The sequence below is a fragment of the Bos mutus genome, chromosome 11, assembly GCF_027580195.1.
Source record: "Bos mutus isolate GX-2022 chromosome 11, NWIPB_WYAK_1.1, whole genome shotgun sequence".
Classification (NCBI taxonomy): Eukaryota; Metazoa; Chordata; class Mammalia; order Artiodactyla; family Bovidae; genus Bos; species Bos mutus.
Genome location: NC_091627.1, coordinates 43316327 through 43344137, shown reverse-complemented (window position 1 = coordinate 43344137; position 27811 = coordinate 43316327). Strand labels below are relative to the sequence as shown.

At 49.1% G+C, this 27811-nt stretch overlaps 1 protein-coding gene across 6 annotated transcripts; it reads left to right on the top strand.

Moving 5' to 3' along the window:
• On the top strand, window positions 1-26839 carry CEP68 (centrosomal protein 68). Of its 6 annotated transcripts, none has more exons than XR_011466032.1 (8): window positions 1-137; window positions 7279-7357; window positions 11200-11592; window positions 13194-14705; window positions 16053-16175; window positions 18845-18941; window positions 21880-22109; window positions 22289-22590. XR_011466032.1 is itself a non-coding variant. In XM_070379364.1 (8 exons), exons 3-8 carry the CDS (start codon window positions 11242-11244, stop codon window positions 23763-23765), a joined length of 2280 nt encoding a protein of 759 aa, XP_070235465.1. In that variant the 5' UTR covers window positions 1-137; window positions 7279-7357; window positions 11200-11241; the 3' UTR covers window positions 23766-26838. The 6 variants fall into 6 exon arrangements, 5 of the variants coding, with proteins under 5 accessions (XP_070235465.1, XP_070235469.1, XP_070235466.1 ...); XM_070379364.1 differs by lacking the exons at window positions 21880-22109; window positions 22289-22590 and adding exons at window positions 22606-22778; window positions 23742-26838; XM_070379368.1 differs by lacking the exons at window positions 11200-11592; window positions 21880-22109; window positions 22289-22590 and adding exons at window positions 22606-22778; window positions 23742-26839.
• The last annotated feature ends 972 nt before the right edge of the window (window positions 26840-27811 follow it).

Below are 27811 nucleotides of genomic sequence, written 5' to 3'. Positions count from 1 at the left end.
CGCTCGGTCCCGCCCCAGGCGTTCAGGACTCCGGCGGGAGGGCCTCTGTGTCCACCTGGGACTCCGTCTTCGTAGCTGCCGCATGCGACTGCTGACGCCGCCGGCTCATTCGGGGAGTCCGAAGGGTTCCGGACGCGGTAGGTAGCGACCGGCTGGTGCACAGGCGCGGAGCTCGGGGGGCTGCGGCCCGGCCCCCTCGCTCTGCGGGGGCGGGCCGCGGGGCCTTGCGTCCCCTTCCCCTAAGGGCGCCGAGGCTTTAAGGGGCCGGGGGCGCCTCGTGCCTGAGCCTCCATTTTGCAGGCGGAACGGCGGGTGAGAGTAGCTGCCGGGAGTCGGGGCGCGGAGGCGGGAGGCCGTCTTTGGAAAAGCCTGAGCGCGGCGAAATCGGGCCGCGGGAGCGAGCGTGTCCGGGCATCCTCCCGTCCGAGCAGCTGCGCCGCGTTGCTGCCCCGGCTTCAGAGGACTGACTCTCCTCCGCGGCCTCGCCTCGGGCGTGTCTTGTTTATTACCCTGCGCGCTTGCCCTGCCCAGGTGCTCCGGGAGTTAGGGGCTCGAGCTGCTCCTGGATCCGGGCTGCCTTAGAGACTCTCTCTCACCCGCTCAGGGTCATTCCGGCTATTAAGATGGAGACGAACGATGCCTTCTGGTCGCTTAGAATGCGGCAGCCCTGCTGCCGAGGAGAAAATGCAATTCGTCTCACATGTTTTGCCTGGAAAGGCCACCCTTTCCAACTGTCATCACTAGAATGGTTCTCAGCCCAGGGGCACAAGTCCAAAACCTGTCCAGGCCCTTTATAATTATTGGGTTGGGTTCGGTGTATTGTTTGTAATAAAAATGAACGGAAACCAGCCAGTGCCACCGCAGATTTGGACCTCACTGGGAGTTTACTGGAGGAGGATGGGGAGGGCGGACACGAAGATAGATGACATTCATAAAAACCCTTATGTTCCTAGACCTAGGATGTGAAGGTTGTTGTTAAAATAATGCATAACACAGTGTTTTGGGTCAAGAAATCAACGGTACAAGGCTTGATTAAGAGGTTGAGGTAACAACAAAATTCTGTAAAGCAATTATCCTTCGATTAAAAAATTGAAAAAAAAAAAAAAAAAAAAAAAGGTAGAGGTCATCCCTTCTCATTCTTGTTCCTTCCACCACCTGGGTCCATCAGTTCTGAGTCTCCTGCTGCAGAAAAGAGGAAATAACTCAGGTTTCACCTCTTCTGGAAAGCTTTTTAAAGGTCTTTCCCTACCCCTCAACTAATAATCACTCCCTACTTTGGTCTGCCTTCTGTAGCCTCTGTCTTTATACATCACACTATATTGTGGTTTCCCCAGCCCCTAGGACAGTGCTTGGAACACAGAAGACACTCAGTGGCTGAAGGAAGCCAAAAGAAAGCAAAAACTCAGTAGTGCAACCAAAAGTCGACAAAAACTTTAATTCTATTAACATGTTGGGCCAGCTATTTGTACAGGTGAGGAAAGCAGTTGAGCTGTGGCTTTCAAGTCAAATCCCATGACTTTAGCTCAACCTTGTTACTAACTTTGCATAAGTTAGGTAACTTCTTCATGCCTCAGTTTGCTCAGTTAAATGGGAGTGACAGTAGTACCTACTTCATGATTTCTGAGGATTAAATAAAATATTGAAATAAAATGCTTGGCATAGTTCCCTGGCACCATGTTCCTTAGGTGTTCACACTTGTTAGGATAAAAATAAACGTATTTGAGCAGATTCACTAATACTAAACATCTATATAGTATTTAACCCTCAGGTTCTGTCTGCCTTTTGGTCCTTATCTGTTCCTTGATTTTAAAAATATTCCTTAAGCCATTCAAGATTTCCCCCCCCCCCACTGTAAAAGTATTCCATGGAAGATTACTGTTTATGCATTTAAAGTACCGTCACCCACTGGAGATTGATGGAGTGCCAAATAACAATTTGGTCAAGTATTGCAGTAATATTTGATGAACTTTTCATGTGGTCTGTTACTGAAATGGTCATATAAAAGCAGAGGAGAGGGAGGCTGATGTGGCTGACAAAGTTGGTTCAGATGGAAGTGGACTTGAGATGTTGTCTCTCCTTTTAACTTAAATCTGTTTTCATGAAAAAACTCCTTCCTGTCTTGAAAGTTGTTCACAAACATTGTGAACACTGGAAAAAGTCTTCTAGTAGCTCTGAATCTATTTGCTAGACATTGAGGTGGCAGATGCACCCCCTAGGGGGAGGTTGCCTCACTTCCGGATTTTCCTGTACCACTTTCTGGTCACAGGAAACAGGCTGTCTATTTCCTGCCAGCTGTAGGTCCCCTTGGTATGTCAGTTTCTCTTAAATTACTTGGAATCTCCAAAACAAAGACCTTGTCTCCTCTCACTTGTAAGGATCACAGGAGAATTCTGGTCTCTGATTGTGCTTTTAGTGTAGCTATATGAATCTGGAATCCTTTTTAGGAAATACCATTCTTTCTGAAGATGCCCTCCAGTTGTGACATCCTGTCATTAACCATTAAGAAACCTGCCACAGGTGGAAGCTTTTCCTAGTGTCCTATTGGAAGGACCTTAAGGACTGCTGCTGCTGCTGCTAAGTTGCTTCAGTCATGTCCGACTCTACGCGACCCCATAGACGGGAGCCTACCAAGGCTCCCCCGTTCCTGGGATTCTCCAGGCAAGAACACTGGAGTGGGTTGCCATTTCCTTCTCCAGTGCATGAAAGTGAAAGTGAAGTCGCTCAGTCATGTCCGACTCTTAGCGACCCCATGGACTGCAGCCCACCAGGCTTCTCCATCCATGGGATTTTCCAGGCAAGAGTACTGGAGTGGGGTGCCATTGCCTTCTCCGGACCTTAAGGACAGGGACCGTAAATTTCCTACTTTTGTCTGCCTTGCATAAAGTGGGTGCTTGATGAATGGTTGGAAAGCCATTGTATTTCCCTTTCAGGATGCTGAAATAGGCTTACTAACTTGGTGGTTCTGAAACATTACTATGCCTACCAACCACCTGGAAAGCTTGCTAAGATGCAGATTCTGATTCCAGAGCTCTGGGGTGGTGCCTGAGAATCTGCATTCCCAGCAAGCTCTGAGGTGATGCAGGTGCTGCTTTTCCATGGACAACACTTTGAGTAGAAAGATACTAACATAAGGATCTACATTTGATTTTTAGACGTGCTGGTAAACAGGCTTTGTTTTCTTCTGGCATTTGATGAAGTGTTGGATTTAGAGCTTTTTTAAAAAAAAAAAAATTCTGTTTTTAACACTCCTCTATTTTGTTCCAAAAATTGAGTAATCTTTCCCAGTGTAACAAGATTTTTAAGAAAAGTGATTGAGACAGATCAGGTGAAAAATACCAAAGTTGAATGCCTCTTTGGCCTCTGGATTTTACTTGCATGAGACTACTGATTTGCTTCTGAGCTTCCAAGCAGCAAGAGCAAAGAGGAGAATTTTTTTTAAATCAGTTTTGCCAGTACCTATATAAAGTAAAGAGTAAACTGGCTACTCAGTGAAATCACAGTGTCTGTTACAGAGACCTGAGAATTCTTCTCCAAAGAGAAACGTTCTTAATGGCACCTCCCGAGTATCAGTCAGTTTCTTAATCAGTCTTCACATCTTGTGGCCCGACGGACTCATAGAAAACTGTTAGTACAGTAAAAGCAGTGGCCTGTGGAGCTGCAGCCATATGGTCCAGGGCCAGCTTCTTTAGACAGTAGGAATGATTTGTGTTATGGGGCAGATGGTTTTTTGACCTTGCTCTCTGTTGGGAACAGAGTAGTGTTAGCTACTCCTTGATGTCCAACTCTTTGCAAACCCCATGGTCTATATCCGCCAGGCTCCTCTGTCCATGGGATTCTCCTGGTAAGAATACTGTAGTGGGTTGCCATTCCCTTCTCCACAGGATCTTCCCGACCCAGGGATCGAACCCAGGTCTCTGGCGTTGCAGGCAGATTCTTTACCATTTGAGCTACAGGGAAGACTTAGGTGGGAACAGAGGGTCCACTTAATGGATATGTTCAGTCCCCATCATCCTCATACTTTGAGCTTCGTTGGATGGCAATAATCTGCTGCCAAGGAGGCCCGAGAGCTTGGGGTAGGGGGAGGGGTGGCTGGAAGCTCAGTTAAGATCCTTGTAGATGTGGCAGTGCATCTCCTTAAAGGCCATCTAAAGACCTCTCGTGACAAGTTAAAAGGTTGGCCTTGCTGTGAGGTTCTCTGTGGCCCCAGTCACAGAGAGCACAGTTTTGGTTGATTTTTTTTTTTAACTTCTTTATTAAGCTGGCTGCGTAAAAGATATTATATGTTCTCATGTTAACAGTTCTTGTCATGAACAAAGGCAACAAAAATAGTGCAGTAGTAAGATGTGCTTCACATACGATCACATGGTAATAGGAGCTCAGGCCTCGAAGGGCTGCAGGGCTTGCGCAACCAGGGAAGGAGCAGGTGGAAGGGGGTGGCTTTGAGCCGTGGGCCTCCCAGTCTCAAGCCTCCTGCACAGCGTTCTTGGCAGCCACCCCACTCTGAGGCCGGCCTGGGCCTCTCGTGACTGCCCCTCTTGTTGGCCTCCCCACACACGTCTTCACCTGCTTTCATACTGCCTCGCATGCCTGGACTGGCTTCTGCCTTTGAGCCCCTTTCTGCCATCCATCTAGTTCCCCCAGAAGCCTTCCAGCAAAACTGACAGTGCTGGGTCCACCCCACCGCCCCCCTTTCTTCCTCGAGTGAAGATTCATGTTCCTAGAGAAAGGGCAGCACGGAGACCTTCTTTGTCTGCTTCTCCGGCCTGATTCTGCCACCTCAGAATTCAGTGCATGGCATTCATTGACCACTTACACCTATGGGCTCCTATGGAAACAGCTCAGAGCTTAAGGGCTTTAGCCCCTGAACTGGTAGGGCTGGCTCAGGCAGCACCTGGTCTCCGTGGCTGGTAGAGGTGCCTTCTGTGCACCCAGGTACAGAGATGGGTCCCAGGCAGAACCTGGCTTCCTGGGCAGAGTTGCTGTAAATCAGATGGTTTGTGAGCTTGTGATTTAGAAAATCCTGATCAGAGGATTGCCCCTAAGTTGAGCATTTGTACATTTGAATGGTTTAGTTAAGGACATAGCCAGCCCCCCTCAACTTCCCCCCCTTTCCACCCACATGCGGACTTCCAAGTTCTCTGTTCTCCATCCTGGACAGGCGTGAGTGGGAGGAAGTCCTGGCAACTGTGACGGGGCTGCACAAGGAGTGTGCGGCCAGTACCAGAAAGGGTCAGATGTCCAGACTTAACCAGTTAGTGTGACCCCATACATGATATGTGAGCATATCTTTACCGTAGGGCAAGAGTAAGCCAAGCCTCCATCATTCCTAATTTCATCTGGTAGGTCATATTGTCTCTGCGGGTCCTGGAAACTGACAGAATTTTAATACCAAACTCCACGTGGTCCCTCTCCCGGAGTTTGCCCAAACTCATGTCCATTGAGTTGGTTGATGCTATCTAACTATCTCATCCTCTGCCACCTGTTTCTCCTTTTGCCTTCAGTCTTTCCCAGCATCAGAGTCTTCCAAAGAGTCAGCTCCTCGCATCAGGTGGCCAAAGTATTGGAGTTTCAGCATCAGTCCTTCCAGTGAATATTCAGGGTTGATTTCCTTCAGGATGACTGATTTGATCTCCCTGCAGTCCACAGGACTCTCAAGAGTCTTCTTCAACACCACAGTTCAAAAGTATCAGTTCTTTAGTGCTCAACCTTCTTTATGGTCTATCACATCCATACATGACTCCTGGAAACCATTAGCTTTGATTATACTGAGCTTTGTTGGCAGAGTGATGTTTCTGATGTTTAATATGCTGTCTAGGATTGTCTTAGGTTTCCTTCCAAGGAGCAAGCATCTTTTAATTATAATGGCCTCAATCACTGTCCGCGGTGATTTTGGAACCCAAGAAAATATAGTCTGTCACTGCTTCTACTTTTTCCCCTTCTATTAGCCATGAAGTGATGGGACTGGATGCCATGATCTTAGTTTTTTGAATGTTGAATTTTAAACGAGCTTTTTCACTCCGTTTTTTGACTTTCATCAAGAGGCTCTTTATTCCTCTTCACTTTCTGCCATTATAGTGGTATCATCTGCATATCTGAAGTTATTGATATTTCTCCTGGCAATCTTGATTCCAGTCTGTGATTTATCCAGCTTTGCATTTCACATGATGTACTCTGCATATAAGTTAAATAAACAGGGTAACAATCTATAGTTTTGTCATACTCCTTTCCCAGTTTTGAACTGGTCTGTTGTTCCATGTCTGCTTGTAACTGTTGTTTCTTGACCTGCATACAGGTATCTCAGGAGGCAGGTAAGTGGTCTAGTATTCCCATCTCTTAAAGAATTTCCCCAGTTCGTTGTGATCCACACAGTCAAAGGCTTTTTTGTAGTCAGTGAAGTGGAAGTAGATGTTTTTCTGGAATTCCTTTACTCTCTCCATGATCTACTGAATGTTGGCGATTTGCTCTCTCATCCTGCAGCTCAAGTGGCTAGTCTCTTGACTTGGCCAAGCACAGGGCTGAACTGGTGCGTGCAGATCTTTCTCAGATGGGAGGCTTGAATTCATTGTCCGCTCAGAGCCCTCCAGTCACTCAGTCCAATTTCTTGTCACTTTCTTGTTAGAAAAGGCCGCTGACTGGGGCCTCTGCCCACCTAGGAGCTGCTGACCTCCAAAAACACTGTAAAGTGTGTGATCAGAGAGCAGGGATGACCCACGAAGAGTAGCAGATTGTTTAACGCTACTGACAGCATAGCACATTTTCATCTGAGCAGTCCATTTGGTGTTCTGGAAAGGTGGAAGCTTGTCTCACTGGAAGGATTCAAGCAGAATCCCCTTCTCCACCCTCATCCTCAGAGGCGTGAGAAGAAACGATGATGTGTAAAATCTAGAATCTGTGTGGAAATGAGAGCTGGACTGTCATGCAACTGGGCATGTTAACATGCCCACCTGACACTTGCCCACAGAGTTGAGCTCTTTATCCATTTGCTTGGCAGATGATTGATGTCTTCAGTAGTCATTCCTTCAAGGAGTTTTCCCTATCCCAGTTGATTTCTCCCTTTCTTTGTTTTCTGTAATACTTATGTACAATTTGGATTGAACACTCATGGTAGACTTTTTTCTTTTCACATGAATCTGTTTTAATTCTCATTTAAAAAAAAAAAAAAGCTCATGTGGCACAGGGAAAATACACCTTGATTTGTTAGGCAGATTAATAAGTGAGATTATGAACAGACTATGTATCCAGACTGAGAAAATAACCACCTATGATCTGTCTTTTCAGAAAATCAATGAAAATCGCTGAATTTCAGACCTCTCCTGGTTGCTGAAGGACTTCTGGTGACACTGTTCGCTTAGTTCAGGTTTGTATCTATACTTGAAAGTTACCTAGCGGTATCCCCAGAGGAGCTTTTAATTCTAGCCCATCACTCATCCCCAGGATGTAGAGATACCTTCTTTTTGAATAGTGAAATCCAGACAAGACAAATCAAAAACACATTGTTAAACAAAGATAGAGATCATTTCTTTGTACCCCTCTATTGCCCCAGTATCATCTTATTTTAGTCCCCTGTCGTTAAGACCACCTGCTTTAGTGAGGGGGGACCAGGAGAGTAAATATGGATTAGCCACCCATCATGGCTTGACTCTGGACATTGAAAGGATTTCTAGAAACGGAGCAAGAAATTGGGGCCTCTGATTAGGTTCAGCCTTCACCCTAATTCTTCCAGCTGGTGGGCTCCGCTTGTTCCTATAATTGTGGAAACAGTTTGCCTGTCATCGTCTTCTTGCCGCTTCTTAAGTAGCCACTAGGCGAGGATGTGGCTCCATGAAGGTTCTGTCCTGTGGGACTTGGTCCCTTACCAGTCTCTCTAAGCCTGCTCTGTGTGTCTGTTTTGTACCTTGTTCCCCAGTTGGTTCATAAAGAGCTTGGGTTCTGGAGTCACTCAGGCCTGGATTTGACTCTCTGAAAGGTTTCCCCGCTCTGTGAAATTAGGATAAAAGGACCCACCTGCTGTGGGAAACCGGCATGCTCTCAGGCCACAGGTGGGAGTATACCAGATGCCCAAAGTACCGGTGTGAGTCCCCTTCACGCCCAAAGTACCGGTGTGAGTCCCCTTCACCTCAGCATTTCCTCTGACTCTTGATACTGTGGGTGTGCTAGTATGTGTGCAGTGGTGTGTGTGTGTGTGTGCTGCAGCGTGCGTGCTTGTTCATCACAGCATTAGTAGCAAAAGGTGGAAATCACATAAATATCCACCAGGAGGTGGAATATGCTAGCGTGCATCCCTACAGTGGAGTACAGTGCTGGGTGGGGGCAGAAAACAGAAGGTGCTGACTGTGCCTTGCTAAGGAAAGATCTCCAAGGTATTTCATTTAAAAAAGAACACAAGATTCCAAACAGCGTGTCCTGTACAGTTAACTACTTCCGTGTTAAAGGGGGCAGTGGGGGAAGATGAAATAAATTTTTGTGTTTGTCTACATATACTCAAGAGATGAGAAACACACACAGCATTCATTAGACCTACCTGGTTTTTTGTGGGAGTATCTAGTGGTAAATATTTTTGCCTGATTTATATGAAAAATTGGTGGCTTTGTCTTCCCCTGTTGGACTCCTTGGTTCCTTGTAAGGTGCCTTGCTTCATTAATTCTGTCTCCTCGTGGCGCCCCCGCCCCGCCCCGCCCCATGCTCTGTGCGGCTGTCCACATGCCCTGTGTCCTCTGGGGGTAGGGGAGGGAGACTTGCATGTGCAGCGTATTCTGTATCTGAACCACATGTACCCAGTTCAAGGCAGTCGTTCTGATGAGTCCCTGTGCACGCGATGGCCATGAGAAGTGGTAAGTGTGCACATGACCTGTGTTCTGCTCTTGGCTCGCTGCTGACTGGAGCCTCGCCAGTCAGCCAGGCCGGGCAGAACACTCTTGTTTTCTGGGCGTGCTGTCCCCACCAGTGGTGTTTCCGGTGTGAGGGCCGAGCAGGATGAGCCCCCTCTGTGGCCACCTCCACCTGCTCTGGCTTCCCTGCTGCCCCAGCACCTCCTGTTGCCATCAGTGCCTTCTTGTCTCTGAGGAAACGAGGCTGTTTGTGGCTAGGTTTTAGCTTTGAGGTTGGCAGTGCATTCCAGGCAGCTGCCCAGATCCTGGGCGCTTGTACTCCCTTGCCTCCCTGTTCAGTCCTCCGGGAGTTCTCCTGCCTGCTTTCATTCCAGCCTCATCTGGCCATGGCTCCCAGCAGAGCCCTCGCCTGCACACTCAGGCTCAGGGTCCCCCCTCTGTGGTCCGTGAAGCTCCTGTTGGAATGGCTCTGTTCTCAGATCCAGCTCCCAGTCATTCCTTCCCTCGCCCCAAGGGCTCACCCTGGTTCTCTCCTCCTTGCTGCCTGCCCTGTGTACTTGTCTGTTGTCACATGCCTGCATGCCGTGTGACCACTGCCATTGTCATCCACCCGGACTTCCACGGCTTCCCTCAGTTACCCATTAATTGGAACCCAGGTCAGCGGGAGGACAGTTGGTGCTGTAGCCCTGGCCATCCTTGGAATGAGAAGTGCCCACCTGCTGCACAGCCCAGGGTGTGGCTTCCCGACTGCCTCTCCTTCGCCAGCAGAGCAGGCACTGTGGGAGCCCTGAGCTCAGCCACAGCCTGAAGTAGAGCAGTCAGAGCCAGGCTGGAGCCGCTTGCCTGCTGCTGGGCTGTGGTGACGGCAACTGCTGCAGCGCTGGCACAGGGAGGGCCCCAGCCAGGCCCCTGGCCCCGTGGGGCTGGGCCAAAGGGACAGGTGACCTTGTGTGTTCAGTCACCAAGTCATGTCCGACTCTTTGCAACCCCAAGGACTGCAGCACACCAGGCCTCCCTGCCCCTCACCATCTCTTGGAGTTGGCTCAAGTTCATGTCCATTGAGTCAGTGAAGCCATCCAGCCATCTCATCCTCTGTCACCCTGTTCTTCTGCCTTTAGTCTTTCCCAGGTGTTTTCCAGTGAGTCGGCTGTTCACATCAGCTGGCCAAAATATTGGAGCTTCAGCATCAGTCCTTCCAATGAATATTCAGGGTTGATTTCCTTTAGGATTAACTGGTTTGATCTCCTTGCTTTCCAAGGGACTCTCAAGAGTCTTCTCTAGCACCATAGTTCAAAGCATCAGTTCTTCAGCGCTCTGCCTTTATGGTCCAGCTCTCACATCCATACATGACTACTGGAAAGACTGTAGCCTTGACTATGTGGACCTTCATCAGCAAAGTGATGTCTTTGCCTTTTTACACACTGTCTAGGTTTGTCACAGCTTTCCTGCCAAAAAGCAATTGTGTTCTAATTTCATGGCTACAGTCACCATCTGCACCAATCTTAGAGCCCAAGAAGAGAAAATCTGTCACTGCTTCCACATCTTCCCCTTCTGTTTGCCATGAAGTGGGACCGGATGCCATGCTCTTAGGTTTTTTTAAATATTATGGCTCAGACAGCAAGGGTGACTTTAGGCAGGACCAAACCATGACTCCGGAGAAGGCAATGGCAACCCATTCCAGTACTCTTGCCTGGAAAATCCCATGGACGGAGGGCCTTGTGGGCTGCAGTCCATGGGGTTGCTAGGAGTCGGACACGACTGAAGCGACTTAGCAGCAGCAGCACCAGCAGCAAACCATGACTCAGGCTTCCCAGTACTAGTGGTAAAGAACCCACCTGCCAATGCAGGTAGACGTAATAGATGTGGGTTTGATTCCTGGGTTGGGAAGATCCCCTGGAGGAGGGGATGGCAACCCACCTCAGTATTCTTGCCTGGAGAATCCCATGGACTAGAGGAGCCTGGTGACTGCAGTGTACGGGGTTGAAAAGAGACACGACTGAAGCAACTTAGCACGCAGCACAAAGCTTGACTCTGGTTTGGACTTGCGTTGACCCTCCTGGGCATCTGTTGGGTCTCAGGGTGCATCTCGGGGTGCAGGTGTTTACAGTTGGCCTTGCCCTTGCTGGGGGCAGGTATGATAGGATGGGCTCCGGCCACATAACAGCAGAGGATAGGATAACAGCTCCTGCTTCCCCTTCGGAAGGGTCTCGAGCTGAGGAAAAGCCACACCTCTGTTCTTCTTTGAGGAAGTAGCCATCATTTATTTGTTCTTTTGGCCAAAAAAATTTTGTCTTAATCATTAAGAAACAAAAGGTTTCCTGGTCATGGAAGCAGGAAGTTTATCTTTGTCTCTCCCTTTCCCATCTTGTAGGGAGCTGAAGCTTCAGCAGAATCCTGACCCAGGGACATCTCAATGGCCCTGGGAGCAGAAAAGGCAGAGGGGCAGGCGTCCTCAGACACGAAAGCCCCTTCCTGTGGGAGCTGGAGCCGTGGGGAGCAGGAGCTGATCCCCGTAGGGCCTGTGCTCGGGGAGCAGCCACCACGCCTGGAAGCCGAGGGAGGACCCGCCTCCCCTGTTGAGGGCACCGAGGGGCTCCCCGGCCCTGCCTGCTATGGTGGGGTTGGCCCTGGCCCCTCCAGAGCCTGCCAGCCACCAGCAAGCGGGGCCAGCAGGGAGCCAGCAGCTGGTGGGTCTAAGCCCGCTTTTGGTTGCGTGCCTTCTGCTGGCCTGGAGACTGGTGATCTGCCCTCTGCAGGAAGTCAGGTAGGCACCAGGGTAGTGGGGCTGTCCTTTGAGAGTCCACTCCAGCATTGTCTCACCATCTTACAGCTTCCCCAGCACCCGTGTGAGGCGGGGAGGTAGGGGAGCTTAGGTAGCTTGAATGTGCTGATTTCTGTTCTGCAGGCTCATATGGACAGGTGGGCCCAGCAGATAGCTCTGTCCACAGCATCTCCACTTCTTCAGGAGTATGACTGGTGACCTTTTGAGGATTGGGGATGCTGTGACCAAGACATCCTGCCCAGAGGGCAGGCAGGGGAGCCACGGTGGGGGACCCATGTCCTGTGTTTGACTTCGTGATGTGGAGGCTTTCTGGAGCCCCTGGGGAGACGTGGGGAAGAAGGTTCCAGGGCCATGGGCTCCTGGGGGCTGTATCCCACTGGGCCCTTGGGGACCTGGCAGCACTGTCTCTGGGCAAAGAGGATTTCAGGGGCCTCCCTGACTACAGGCAACCTCGCCTAGTGGGTGTCATGTGGAGCAGGGAGTCCTGACTGTCTCTGACCTCGGGCAAACCACCGGATCTTGCAGGCCCTCAGGACAGTTGGGAAGGTTACCTGATTGACCTGTCCCTCCCAGCTCCGACAGCCTGTGGTGGTCTGCCTGCCAAGACCTCTCATGGTGACGGCTTTGATCTGTGCCATGTCATCGTGGCACTGGCTACCACGTGCTGCTGCCCAGAGCCCTGTGACATGAGGAAGTTCTGAGCGTGACTGCCTGGGAGAAGACAGAGGCTAGGCCCACCTGCCAGGGGGCTGGGGCACTGCGAGGCTCAGGGCACCTGAGTCAGACTGAGTGAGCGAACACAGAGATGGGCTGTTCGTGAGTATCAGTCTGGTGCTTGTTGCAGCGCTGCTGTTGGTTGAGCTCTCATTGTTCACCCTGGAGCTCATTTAATCTGCATAGCCTGAGGAGGCGGCCCTGTCACCACCCCCGCTTTGCAGGTGAGGGAAGTGAGGCTCAGAAGTGAGAGAAGTGAGTCTGGGAGCTGGCAGCTAGGGGTGGCCTCAGGGCTGTCTGGTTCTAAAGCCCACACCCTAACCTCTAGTGCCACCCTGCCTCCCTGGGGGTGGGCTCTTCAGCGAGCTGATTAAAAGTCTGAGTGAGGAGGCTGGGGTGAATGACTCATTTTGCCACTATTGAGTCACCGCTGGGTGTGAGCCGAGCGGGTGGGGCCTGGTGGGCCGCCTGACTGCCAGGTTCGGATGTGTGTCCTGTCAGCAGCGGAACTGCTGAGGTCCTGCTTGCGCAGGGCACGCTTCTCAGAGGTTAGGCAGTGTGTTCCAGCTTCAGCACGACAGAGCTATTTGAGTTCTGCTGGCTCACGAAGGAGGCATCTGTGCAGGAAGAACCGGGGAGGAACGGTGGTGGGGGTTGGGGAGATCAGCTCCGGGAGGACTGTCTGCTCCCCTCATCTCCATCTCCAGCTGCACCCTCACTGTGTCTGACTCTTGCACCAGGTAGCAGGCTCTTCTTTTCAAGAACTTTCCTCCGGGTCATCTGGGTCCCCAAAACCACCCCAGAGTTGTCCCCGAAGAGAGAAGTCTGGCTCGCCTGTTTGATCTTTTCCCTCCCTCCTGTCACTGTAGATGGAGGAGACCAGGCTTCCTGCCCCGGAGGCGCTACCTCAGACTCACGCCATTCCCAGAGCTGCTGCTCTTTGCTTGGGACACGATGCTGACACCGAAGATGACCCGTCTCCTGTGGAATCGCCGCAGGTGCCAGACCTCTGCCCACAGTCTCCCATCTCGGGCTTCCCGTGCCCATCGAGGTGGAGGTCGGCCGTGAGCCCAGGGACGCCCGCGCCACCATCTTCCAGTTGCAGCATGTCCGCCTCTTCCCCAGGCAGCAGTCTCCAGGGTCACCAGGAAAAGGCGGAGCCTCGGAGTGGCTGCCTCGCCAAGGTCTCCTCCTCCTTGGAGCTGGCTGTCCCGCCGTCAGCGCCCTCAGTGGTCAGCCCTGGGCCTCGGCTCCAGTGGTTGCCCCAGCCTGTGTCCTCAGCGGGTGATGCCCCCGGGCTGGGCAGGAGACGTCTCTCCTTCCAGGCCGAGTACTGGGCCTGTGTGCTGCCCGATTCCCTGCCTCCCTCCCCAGACCGCCGCTCCCCACTCTGGAACCCGAACAAAGAGTACGAAGATCTGCTGGACTACACCTATCCCCTCAGGCCCGGGCCCCGGCTCCCGAAGCAGCTCGATAGCCACGTGCTGGCTGAGCCCGTCCTGCAGGACTCGGGCATAGACCTGGATAGCTTCTCTGTCTCCCCGGCGAGCACCCTTAAGTCACCCACTAACGTCTCCCATAGTTGCCCACCAGCTGAGACCGCTGCCCTGTCATTCTCTGGGCCCAGAGAGCCAAGCCTTAAGCAGGGGCCCTCTGGAGTACCCCAGAAGCAGGGTGGTGTGGGGTTAGCATCTTGCAGCCTCTTTGCCTCTACTCCCAGAGCCCCAAGCGGTAGGGCCACTCCTTGGGTGAGCAGAGAGCCAGCCCGGAGGAACCTGAGGGACTGGCCACCTGTGGGCCGGCACCTTGAGCTGGGTTCTCCACGCCTGAGGACAAGGGACAAAGGGTGGTCCTCACCTGGGTTGGAGAGGGAGAAGGGGGCCAGCCAGGGCCTCAGGCGCCTCACCTGCGAGGAGTCTGGATGGAAACCCCAAGAGGAGGTGGAAAGTGACGACGAGTATCTGGCCCTACCCACTCGGCTGACACAGGTTTCTAGCTTGATTTCGTATTTGGGCTCCATTCCCACCTTGGTGCCCCTGTCCACGGATGCTGCCGAAGGGCAGAGCTCCCTGGACGTGTCAGACAGTGATGGGCCAGCTTCCCTCCCGTCAGACTCCAGCCAAAGCCAGCTTCCCTCCGGGGCTACCCTCAGAGGGTCCTGGAGTGCTGAGGACCAGAAGCACTGTTTGCGACGCTCCTTCGTCCATGCAAGGCGCTCTGCCGGAGAGGGCAGTCTGGTGAGCAGCCAGGCCCTGGGAGTCTCCTCCGGACCAGTGAGAACGCGCGCCTCCTGGTCGGCAGTGTTGGATCCAGATGCTGAAGGGCAGCCTCCCAGGAAGGGCGGCGAGCAGGGGAAAGAGTCACTCGTGCAGTGCGTGCAGGTAAACTCAGCGTCTCGGCACTGTTGCCTTCTTCCCCCGTCCACTGACCTTGTAGGAAGCTTGGTGACGTTGAGCACTTAGGTGCCAGGCGCCGTACTGCACCTTCTGTCCAGTCCTGATGAGGACTGGCATTCTCTTGTCAACGCTGGAGGAAAAGGCAGCGAGATGTTAGGTAACCTGCGCCTTCACTGTCAGTGAGAGTAGAGCCTGTGCTGCTAACCACTCCCCAGGCTGCTTGACCTTGAGGATCAAGAGGCCCTCTGCACAAGAGGGACCTGTGCTCAGATGCCTTCAGGAAGTACAGGCTCAATAAAAGTGTTTTCTTGGCCAAAAGACTGCCCAGAGCTTTAATTTGATAAAGTGCTGTAACTGCAGATTGGAGGGTGTCAGGCACACTGTTGCCTAGACTTGCTGGACTCTGGTGGACCATGTGAGAAAGGAGGTGGAGCTGATACTGCATGGAACAGGGTTGTCCGCGCCAGGTAGTTGTGTGTTTTGGCTCCATCTCTTTAGTTTGCTTGTTGGTAGGATGTGGAGCTTTGCCTCCTTGGTCGTTGTGTGGGTTAAATGAAATAATTCATGTCCCGGACCTTGTACAGTCCCTCACATGAGGATGTTCAGGCGCGCAGCTGTCCACACCCTGGGAGAGCCCAGGGCCTGCCTCCCGCCTGAGCGCCCAGATGTGTCCACAGGCAGCAGGGCAGCCAGCCGAGGGCTGTGTCCCCAGGAGCGACGCCGCAGAAGTTTTCTAGCTCTCAAGGAGGGCTTTAGCCTGCCCTGTGGTGTCATGTGGACTTTGTGCTGTGGAGCAGGTGGTACAGGTGTTAGCATGTGAAGAGTGAAGCCGTGGGGTACAGGCCTGGGCTCCCAGCCCCTGGTGAGTGGCTGGCAGGAGTCTGGGGCCCGGCTCCCTGGGCGGGAAGGAGCAGCACAGGGACAAGCAGCTTCAGTTGTTTTCAGGTGTAGGATCAGGTCAGTCTTGGTCACGGTCCCATGTTCTATGTCCACATCTTCCCCAGGAGCAGTTCTACAGTCAGTACAGTGCTGACTGAGGAACTGACCTGTGTCGGGCAGGTCCCTTCTGGGCCGCTCTTTGCCTGCTGCCCTCTCCCTCACGTGCCCTGCCCTGTCCCTGCACACAGGGCTGGCCCTTCACAGACCAAGGGGCCACAGAGCCATGGTGAGCCCTCCATGTTGCCCTGGCAGAAGTCGAGTCACGGGTGGGGACAGACCAGGAGCAGAGGGGAGACAACACCTTGGTGGGGAATGCAGCCTGTAGCCTGGGATCCCCCAGATATTTTTAGCCTGTGGTTCCATGGGTGACACACGATTTATTTGTCCACACAGACATTTTGTTGTCAGCTGGAAGAGCTGATCCACTGGCTGTATAACGTTGCAGACACTACTGACCACCTCACTGCACCCAGATCCAACCTCACAGGCCTCAAGTCTTCTCTGCAGCTTTACCGGGTAATAAGTGGTCCTGGTTTCTGACTGTTCACTCACTAGATGGTGGTAAATTACTTGATTAGAAGGTCAAAGTTTGGGTGACTGATGCACAGTGTCATGATCCATTGACTTTTACCTGAAATCTAATCAGACATCTTACTGGAAATCTAATTCTTTTCAAATCCTTAATGCTGAAAAACTAACATGTATGAGTTACTTCCCAGACCAAGCAGAGCTTGAAGAAAGTCCATTTTATACCTTCAATCCAGAATACTTCAGGGTTATTTGCAATGTGATTTTCCAAATGTCTCAGGCTTCCCTGATAGCTCAGTTGGTAAAGCAATGCAGGAGACTCCAGTTCGATTCCTGGGTTGGGGAGATTCCTTGGAGAAGGGCCAGGCTACCTGCTCTGGTATTCTTGGGCTTCCCTTGTGGCTCAGCTGGTAAAGAATCTGCCTGCAATGTGGGAGACCTGGGTTCGATCCCTGGGTTGGGAAGATCCCCTGGAGAAGGGAAAGGCTACCCACTCCAGTATTCTGGCCTGGAGAATTCCATGGACTGTAGTCCATGGGGTCACAAAGAGTCGGACACAGCTGACTTTCACTTTACAGATTCTCAAGGATTGATAGACAGAGATCTGCATTGTTAGGAAATCACAAGACTACTGAAATTAAGTAAAATTAAAAGATTAAGTTTTTCAGTTCTGGCCACATTCCGAGTGTTTGGTCATCACATTTGTCTGGTGGCTACCATATTGAATAGAGCCTTTAGAACATTTCTATCATCACAGAAAACTCTGTTGGACAGCCCTGACTGGTATTTTTAGGATTTGAGCTGAATTGCACTGACTCCAGAATACACACAAGGCATTTTGATGGTATTTAAACCAAAATATGACCCAGTTTGCTTCTCAAGGTATTCTTTTGAAGGGTAGGGGTTACCTCTTTTTAGATTTTGTTATTTTAACGATCTCTTTGTGGGTCCTGGTTAACTTTGTAACGGGTGTATTTTGTGACATTTTGTGCTGTTCTGGCATAGTTATCAGTAGGCCCTCTTTCATTCTCAGAAGTGTTCTGAATTGGATGATAAAGTATCAGTCAATACTGATATCACTTGATACTGATATTCACATCAACTGAGCCACCTGCTGGCTTACAGTGCATCTGTCTGGTTGACCCAGTCTTTCTGTTGCCTCTTCCGGAGGAGCAGAGGTAGTGTTTGTGGCCTGAACTTGTGGTTTAGTCCAGTTTTCTGGGACAGTTCTTTGAATAGAAGAGTGTGTGATTTACTTGTGACCAAGCCAGGGCCACACCACCCAACTCAGAGCTCCTTCCACACCCAGGCAAGACGGGGGACCCTTTGTTTTCCAACTTGGAGCCAACTAAAATTGAGGGGCAAGGCCTTGCCTGGGTGGGCCAGCTGCCCTACCCTCGTGGGAATGCTGCTTCCTGCTGAATGGAGAGTGGTTGCCAGAGTTCCTTTCCCAGAGCACACTTGAGAGAGGAGAGGAAGGCTGAGCGTGAGGGCCCACTCCCAGGAGGCCCAGGGCAGCACCACCATGGAGAGGGCACTGCTTGGAGTTTGGACCCACTGGGGTGGCCTTTCCAGCAGGCCTCCGCCCCACTCCCCTCCTAGCAGGCGCCTCACAGCAGCTCTGTTGCCACCACTTTATTCTCCTCCTGTCCTCTGCGTGTCAGGCCAGTCACATGCACCTATCCTGCTTTGTGGGTAGAGCTGAGAGCTGAGCTGGGAGTCACTGCAGGTTAGCGAAGCCTAGCCCGCTTGTGTCATCCACACGACTGTATCACCAGGTGGGACCCCACTGTCAGCGCTGCTGCACCCAGGATGGCGCCTGGCTCACGCCCACATGTGAGCTGCCTCGAGCCTACTTAGATACCACATATAAGCACATGTACACTGGTTCACACACGTTTCACTTGTGACCCTGTCTTGTGTATTTTGTCTTAACACAGTGGGTTTGTGGCAGCATATAAACTGCAGAGAACTAAAGAAGAAATAATCAATACAGGTAATTAGGGCAAACGAAAACAAGACAGGAATATAGTAAATCCAGAAGTAAAACTGCAACTTCAGAATGTGAACTGCACCCTGTGCTGAAGGTGGTCATGGATTTGACTTCACATCTTAGCAGCTGAAGGAAAAACCAGAAACGGTTACAAGGCTTGGTACTGCAAGGGGAAAAGAAATCAACCGCTCAGGAGACTCACAGCTTCCCTGACGCCATCCCACGGCCTCAGGTCCAGAGAGAGCGGGACAGGGAGGACGTGGGGCAGGCTGCAGCTGCCTGTGGCCACACTGAAGGCACCTCTGTGGCTCTGCGGGTCCACTAGAATGGAAGACAGTCTCAACAGGCCCGTGAGCCTAAATGGGACCTTTGAGGTGTAGCCCACACGGGAATCCCGGCCTCCAGGCTGTTCAGGAGCCAGGCTCTGCCAGGGAAAAGAAAACTCTGCTTTTGTCAAGTTGTAAACAGAAAAACAGGATTGACTCTGGGTTTGCTTTGGGCTCAAAGAAGATGAGGTTAAACTACTGCACTGTTTACTTGGGGAATCCTGAAGAGTGGGTGGGTTAAAGGGGAGTCCAACTGCCAAAGAAAAGATCATTTTTAATGACTTTTGTGAAATGGTAGTAATAAAGCTTTTTCCTGTTTTTTTCTGTTATGCTCTAAGCAATTTAAGAAAGATATAGATGAACACCAGTCCCTGACGGAGAGTGTCTTACAGAAAGGGGAGATCCTGCTTCAGAGCCTGCTGGATAATACCCCAGGTGAGATGCTTGGGTTTTGAATTTAGCTGGTGCTTAATATAACCTCTCAGTGCAAGTCCGGGACCCACTCTGTCACCAGGCGGAGCCAGTGTACAAGAATCCCTCGTGTCCACACCCATTGCCTTTGACTCCCACAGTCGACTGCCAGCTTCTCGCATCTTCATGGCCCCACAAACACGTGATGAGGCAGTCACAGCCCTGCGGGTGTGAGAAGTCAGGCATTGAGCCTGCAAGAAAGATGCACTTTTTTTTTTATACTTTAATATATATATGGCTGTGCTCGGTCTTAGCAGCATGTAGGAGCTTCAGCTGCAGCGTGTGAACCTTGCTGCTGGATGTGGGATCTAGTCCCCTGACCAGGGATTAAACCAAGGCCCCTGATTGAGAGCACGGAGTCCCAGCCACTGGACCACAAGGGAAGCCCCAAGAACAGTGCTCTTTAAGCTTCTGCCTTTCCTTGGTGGAGTCCTTGGTGGGAATGCTGGCTTTAGTTCAGCTCCCCTTAGCTTAGGGGAGCCAAGGACACTGGGAAGCCTACAGGGCTCCCTTCCTTTTGCCCTGCAGGCTGGACCCCTCTCTCGTTATCTGCTTTGGGGGAGGATTTGTTCCAGGACCTGAGAGCAGTCAATCTGTTCTATGGGAAGAGACTGAAGGAAGAAGTGAACTGATGAGAAGGGGACAGGTGGACGGTGGTACACAAACTAAGCTTGAGCCCCTTTCGCAGGATGGATTCCCAGATTAGGAAGGTGAGAAAATCAGACTCTGAGAGTGCATCTCAGGGTGCAGGTGTTTACAGTTGGCCTTGCCCTTGCTGGGGGCAGGTATGATAGGACGAATATGACAGGAGAATGCTAAGTTAAAGCAAGGAATTGATGGACCCCTCAGAGCAGTCCCTATGTTTCTGTAAGACTGAGCAAGCAAGTGCTGAAAAAGCCCATCTGTGTTTTGCCTCAGTTTTGGAGTGAAGTGGGATTTCCACTGGAAGCAAAACAGTGTGAACAAAGTGGGCAGGGTCCACTGGCTTGAGAAGGGAGAGGTGGCGCGCGCCTGACCAGCAGTGGTGGGTGGGTGTGTGGTAGGGAGGTGGTGCCAAGTGTCCCAGCCTGAGCACTGCTGACACTGGGCCACGGGACGCGCTGTCGTGAGGACAGCTGTCCTGTTGTTGCACCGTGCTTATCAGCATCCCCGGCCTCTGCCCAGTAAATGCCAATAGTATACCTCCTCGGTTTTGACAACCCCAAACATCTCCAGACACTGCCAGATGTCCCCTGGGAAGGAAGAAACCCCCAGGACTGAAAACAGCGTGGCAGAGGGGTTTTGCTGGGGGGAGCCACTGAAGGGTTTCAGCAGGGCATGACTTACCCATTGTCCGTCACATGAGCCCACGGCATCCCTTGCCCTTGGGACACCTTTGCTTTGGCTCATCCACTGTGCTCTTGCATTAGGAATTTTTTAATTTTTATTGGGGCAGAAATTTGCTATGCCAGGCTCCTTTGCCACTTGTTATACCAGCATTGTCTTGAGTACTATGTGCCAGACACCATGCCAAAGCCGTTGACATTTTTTTCACTTAATCACAGGCCCGTGAGGTGGATAGTTAATACTCTCACTTCACAGAGCTATGGATCTGCATGGGGCCACACAGTGCATGGCAGCCTGACTCCCACCCCTGTGCACTAATACCCCACTCAGGCTCCTGCACCTGCACACACGCACAATAGCATAAAGAACTCAGTACCAGGAAATTTTCTGGAGGCCACATGTGTTTCTTACAAGCTACAGGTTGTTCTTGGACCTTCATTTAAAAATCGACTCAGTAATACTTCTCAGTACTTAATCGGTAATGATGTCCCACTTTGCTCTTCTCTCCAAAGGAGTCTAGAGGTATTTTACTGCCTAAATAAGAGACTTTTCTTTTAGGGAATTCTCTGGTGGTCCAGGGAATCCCCTGGTGCTTTCACTGCTGTAGGCCCAGTTCAATCTCTGATTGGGGAACTAAGATCCCACAAGCTGTGCATGCCAAAAAAAAAAAAAAGATGCTTTGGGGTATTTTGTGATTTTCAGGTCTGTATCCAGGCTCATTCAGATGGACACCATGCCCCTCCCAGTTCTCTGCTTGGACTAATCAGGAACTTGGCTGTTTTATGAAAATCACAGGTTCCCCTAGACATCCACAGGGTCTTCAGCTAGGCGCACAACTCTTCCCTCCAGATCACACTGTCAGAGTCAGTGGAGCCCAAGCATGGACACCCCAGTCCCCGCAAACTTCTTCAGAGCCCACTCTCATCCTCAGCCATGTGCAAAACCTGAGGGACAGGTCAGATTAATTCCTTCCAAATGTGTTCATCTCAGCCTCCAGCTAACGGGTTTTCCTTTGGTTATCTGGCAAGTTTTCACTACATTTTGACCCGGTTACCTTGGTACATGAAGTAACAGTCCTGCCTTACACCCTAACTCCTCATTATCCTAGATCAGACGACTAGAACCTATTGACATCGAGCTGAACCAGGGCCCTGTATGCATGTATTCAGTGAAAACATTGAAGTCTCAACTGGGAAAGAGAATTTCATCACTGTTCCAGCTTCCCTTTTGTTTGGCCCCAACCAAATGTTCTAACATTTTAAAATAAAAGTTCAAAAACCAAAGGCCCCTTGAATTCCACTGACCCCACACAGGACTGTTCACATGACCGGTGAACTTGGAGGAGAGAACCTGACCCACTCACCCTTACAGGTGAGCTGTGCCAGGGGCCCTGGCTGCATTCCTCAGCCTGCCCTGCCGATTGTTCTAAACTGTCAGGCTGGCACTTTGCCCTGATGATGCTGCACCGCTGTGGCTTCCCTAGGGGCTAAGTTCCACAGCCTGTTCCTCCTTCCACCCATCTGCTGGCATCCTCTGCAGATAACACAGCTTCCCCTTTCCCTTCCTCTGCTCACAGATGTTGCAGCTGTGGCAGGAAATTAGGGAGAGGGTGAACACAGCTGATAAAAGGCACAGGAAGCAAAAGCAGCCTTTGTGTTTAACAAAGGAAGTCGAAGTTTTTAAAAGAAAAAAACAAGCCTGCTGTGTGTGATGCACTCTGAACCTGGCCCCTCCCTTCCTCAAAACTTGGCCTGTAGGGGTTGGAACCTTGGCCTCATGAACCATCTTGTCTTAGCCTGCTTTCAGGTAATTTTCTCTTGAAGTCTATTCATTTAGGACCCACCAAAAAGGGTTCACAAGCAATCCCATGTTACGTTACCGCATCACCCATATATGTGCTAAATGACAGTCCCACAGCCAACAAGCTGATGGGACCTGGTAGCAGGACCCAGAGTCCTCATGGTGGCCTGCTGTTTTCATTTCAGGCTTCAGCCCCACAGGATCCGGGTGTGAGCCAGGGGTCTTATCTCTAAAACTCAGATAATACCAGTCATCAGACAACCATGTCTCTTGTGCATTTTTGTGAATGTGTAACTCCAGAGTGGAGCCATTGAGACAATTCAGCATCAATCACAAGTTAACAACATAGATTCCGCAGTGCAGTTCGGTCGAGGGAGTATTTTTTAAGTGGACATTGTGAAACTGTGGCCATGTTCCTGCTTTCTGCTACACCCTGGTATGTTCCTTGAAGGCACACTTGTGTTGTGTCTTTGGCCTTACTGCTTTAAAACTCATTTGTTAGTGTTAAAGGATGTCCTGGGCAGGATCTCTAGGCAGCCCAGCGCGCTGGAGAGCCACGCGGATCGCCTGTACGACACCATCTTGGCCTCCCTAGACACACTGGCCGGCTGCACCCTCACCCCCGACAGCACGCCAGCAGCACACAGGAGCACCGGTGTGAAGGGAATTAGCCTGGTAAGTAGAGCAACCCCAGAGGAGGAAACTTGTCCTCAGACCCCAGTGCCTGATTCTGGAACAGAGTTCCTGTTCTAATAGTTGGCTGTTTCTTAGAAGCTCCTTCAACTAAAAAAGCTACTGAAACAAATAAGAGGCGAGAGGCTGGGAGAAGCCCCTGGAACTGAAAAGGGGAGATGCTGCCATTGCCAGGGAGTGGGGGGGGGCGCTTTCTGTGGTGATGAAAGCGGCACGCTCCATTGCTCACTTTCCGCCCTGTGCCTGCTGAGGACTAGGGTGCTCTGTGCTTCCATCTTAAATGGCCGACATGTCACCCCTCCCCACCCGTGGAAACAACTGTAGACTTTACCTGTACCAACTTTGTTATGTCTGTGCACATACGCTTCTCTGGTACAGGCTGCCTCTATCCTGTAGGCTCTTCCCACCCAGCTCATGTGGTGCTCCATCGGTAAGCAACTCTTGACAAAGCCAAGTAGCCACAGGGATCCTGAGTTACAACTCCCCACACCTTCTTTTCCTGAAAATGCTCTCTGAAAATGTCACACACTACTCCCCTCCAAAAAAGGGTTAGGGGATGGATAGGGTTAGGGGATGGATAGATGGGAGCACCAGGCCTTGGAGATGTCACAGGTAGGAACAGAAGCTGAGAGCAAAGAGGGACTGCTGCCCACTCTGGGGCTACCACTGCCCAACACCATGCCGCCACAACTGGAGCACGCTGCTTCCAAAACTTCTACTGCCGAAATCTGGCGTTTAACTCAGATTTCCTGGGTGAGAATTCACTGCAAATAAAAGAAGGTAAGGGATAAATCCAAGTATCTCGGGAGCAGGGAGTCCCTGTATTTGCATCAAATAAATCTAGGGTAGTAGTCATTTTAATTCTAAAATGAATGCAGATGATTGCCATGTCATTTCTTCCTCTGCAGCATTCTGCCTGTAACGGATGCTTCTCTTTCTCTTTAGGCATCTTCTCTGAATGAGATGTAATTATCTGTCAGTCAAAATGTGGCTATTTGGAAACTTTCGGAAGTCCTTGTGAGAGCCATTTAATTCTGAAACCAAGTGGAAAATGTGACTCTAATGTACTAGCTTTAAAATGCCTTTCTTTTCCCTGAAAGTAAGGGCTGTTGAGTTACTGTTTTTATTTAAATGAGTCCTTTCCAGTTAAGGTTTTCCTTTGGTGCTTCTCTACAAAGAGCATGTAGCTTTGCAGTTGTTCAAATAATGCAGACAAGGCTTACAGGATTTCCTCTCCCTCCGTCCAGTTAAAAAGAGGAGACAGAACTCCTAAACTACTCTGTGTACTGAGATCATTTAAAGAAAGCTGGTAGGAGAAAGAAGGTACCCAGTACTTGGTGTTCTCAGGCATACAAGAGGATCCAAAAGACAAAAAGTGACTAGGCTTATAAATCACTCTCTGAAGACTGTAGAAGATATTCAGACTCTCCAAATTAATAGAAAGTTTTGAACAAATAGAACTTCTGTAAGTTATTTTGGGCTGCAAAGATACCTTTTATCATCTTAAGTGCTCAGGGCTCCATCTGCCTGCCTAACATTTTAAAGGAGAATGATAGGGGCTTAAGAAGCTGCCATTGAGCTTCAGCCCACTAATGATCTGCCTTCAGGGTACCTCCAGGAGGAGGCATCCTGCACTCCTCCCTGGGAAGAGTCAGAAGGGCATGGATAGGCTCACACAGCCTGGTTAAATAGCTGTAGAAGCTAAGGCTGTTCATGGTGAGGGGAAAAGGGAATTCTTTTGTTCCTTTGGGAGTTGACATGTGAATACCTTGGGGGGGGGGGGAGGGACCAAGGAGCAACCATTTAAAGCCAACTCTAGCTTTTTAAAGTAAAATGATTGGCCATTGCTGGTAACCACACATTCTGCAAAAACAAAGCAGCGCTTTCAAAATGTTTTATTGGCTGTGAATGTGCATGGAAGGAGGAAAGCACTTTGCCTGTTTACTTGTGTTCCAGTAGGCTATGACCTGAGGAAAGGGTCCTCCACACTTAAATATGTGATAACACTTCAAGAAAGTCAAAATCCTTTCTCAAACTCTAGGTTCTCACTTGAGGGAGGGTGCTTAAGAAAGGAAGATACTTTGATTTATAAAGAAATGGACAAATCACCTGAACCCAGAGCAGGTAACATTAGAACAGTTACTCTCATAAAGCAGTCTTCTGATACCCCTCAGAATAAAATACTAAATAGAAAATTACCCTCTTTAAGAGAAGTTTAGAACTTAAAGCTGAGCAACTTAACACCATCTCATCCATCTCTGTGAACTAAAATCCTCAAGAGTTTAAACTGGAAAATAAGCTGTTAATAAGTTTTAATGTTTAAAGATTTTAATTCTAAAGGGAAACTATAAAATTCAGTAACAGTTATATAAAATGGAGTATTTCAAGTGCCTCTGCCATTCTAGTATTTATCAAAATGCTTAAAGGCATAATTTTGATTCTGCTGTCTGTTTTAATCTTGGTTCTGTACATAGATTTAAAAAGACAGAACACCTTCCTAGCAGATTATTATATATGTAAAATAGTCTTAAAGGCCTTAATTGGTTCAGAAGGCATATCTTATAGCCTCTGTACTTAAACTGATATATTTCACCTTCTCTTTGATGTGACTATAAATTGGTACATGCCTTTCCAATGAGTGTTACAGGATAAGCCCTTGGGAGTTAAACCCATTTACTGACATTTTGCTAGGCATGAAAATGCCTTAACTAGTTAGCAAAAAAATTGTTTCTATAGGATTGTCATCTTCAAAGTGACCAATGGTATTTTACAGTAGTTGAAAGCTAAAAGTGCCATTCGATCTAATAATAGGCTTCAGCTGACAGAAATTTTCACAGAATATTTTATTTCAGAGTGCCCTGTTTTGTAAAAAACTATTACTTTTACCAGGCGATGATCTAAAGATATTTTTGTTCACTTCCTTTGCCTACTCTGGACCTGCTCATAAATATCACTGAAGAGCATCAGCACAGCTATTAATGGTATCTTCGGCAGTGCTATAGGTTTAAGACCTCCCTTAAAACTCAAGCGGAAATTGTTTCTGACTAGATGCTGCCAGCAGCATTTCACGAGCAGACACAGCCAGGTTTGATTCTAGCATTAGCCTTAAGGACAGCAGTGGCTCACAGTGACACATCATGTGGTTACAAAACCCCAAGTTTACCTGTGGTATAATTTCCTAGTAGTCCCTTAAAGTAGTAGAACTTAAGTCCACAGGCAAGTGGCAGTACTGGGAGCTAGATTGGCAGTTTCAAAACCTGGGTTCTTGTTGCAGCTCCATGGCTTAAGCTCATCTGCCAATAGACAATGTCAATACAATGATATTTTGAAGCTTAAATGGGAACACAAAGAAGGGCAGATGTAAAATATGCTGCAATGACAACATACATGCTAAAGGAAATTTTGGTCCAAAGTCATAAAACGTCATTGCTTAGACCAGAATGGCTATCATTTTGCAAGGATTTCCAGAGACTGTGACTGCTTAGGTTTAGAACATGTGAGCTAATTCATAGCAACCTTACAAAATACGGCAAGCAATAATTCCCTTTACTGAGTGAATGGATTATTAAAAGCCCATAATGTAGCTTGAAATATTTGTACTTGAAAGTGGGGGTAGGAATGGAGTATCCCCCAAACTGCATTCATTAAGCAAGTAGTGAAGCGTGCTGAAACATCTTGTCCCAGTCTTGACTACCACAAGGAAAAGAACACTAGAATTCTCAAAAATAAATATGTAAATATGCTTACACCTCAAATTCACATAATTTTTTTGCTAACCCACCAAGAAAAAGCTGACAGTTTGAACAACTTGTTGTATAAAACAAAAGTGCATTACATTGTCTGAAATTTGTATCATCTACTTTAAAAATGTTTCTGAATTATTTGTACTGTATTGATAAGGCAAAAAAATAAACCTTTTGAAGCACTAAAAAAATTTCACCCAAATAACTATTGGTAGCTTGAGGAGTTTTTCAGTTGCCTTATGTGAAGATGAATAGACCCAACAAGCACATCTATAATACAAAGTAAACTGTGATTTTATTGTGAAATTCTCATAGATGGAAAATTAAATTGAATATTTATTCTGTCCATTCATTTTACAATAATCTTACCACTTATTTTTGTACCATGTATTTCAGTTGCCTGTTTAGTGAAAATAAAGAAACCTATAATTTTTGGCTTGTTTTTAGTTTAAATTTTATCACTGAATTAAAGACCCCACCATAAAATGTGTAGCCAACAGCCACATCCCACGCCCCTAAGTAAAGAATATTTTGGTTACTATTTCAACCCGAAGGAAACTATCTTTGACTTCTATCACCTTAAAATGCCAGAGTTAGCAAAAGATTTTTGTTCCCCCACAATAAAAACAAACCCTAGGATCTTTAAGGTCCTAGTTAACAAAATTTTCACATGTGCAAAATTCAACTGAAATAAATATTTCTCTTATTTATTACTCCCACCCAGCATTCAGGTTTTCAGCTAATTTTAAGGGACATATTTTCTAAAATTAGGGCAAATAGTACATTTCCTGCTTCCTACTTTAATGCTTTAACTCGCCTCCAACCTAAGGTATACAATTGTGGAGGATGAAACAGCTGACATCTGACTCCAAACATGGAAGAAACAATGTTAGCACACGTGTTAGTCTGCCAATTAAGGAAAGGTGGTGGTTTCCACCTCTACCACAGAAGAAGCAAATGTTGATCAGTGAAGCCATTTCAGATGGTTCTAGAGAAAGATCAGAGATAATAGGCTAGGTAGCATACATTCTAAAACTTACTTTCATAAAATTTAATCTCCCTGAACCACTAAGCTTGGTTAAATCCCTGTGCAGCACATAAGCCTCCCTAGGTCATTTACTGGGTATATTATCTGGAAAGTATATTGGATGCTGCTCTAAGATAGTTGTCTACAATGCCCTGGTTGCACACACAAATGGCTGTTTTGAGTATAATGCAAGGCTCTATTTCCCTTTAGCCATAAGAATTAAAACAATACTTATCACCATACAG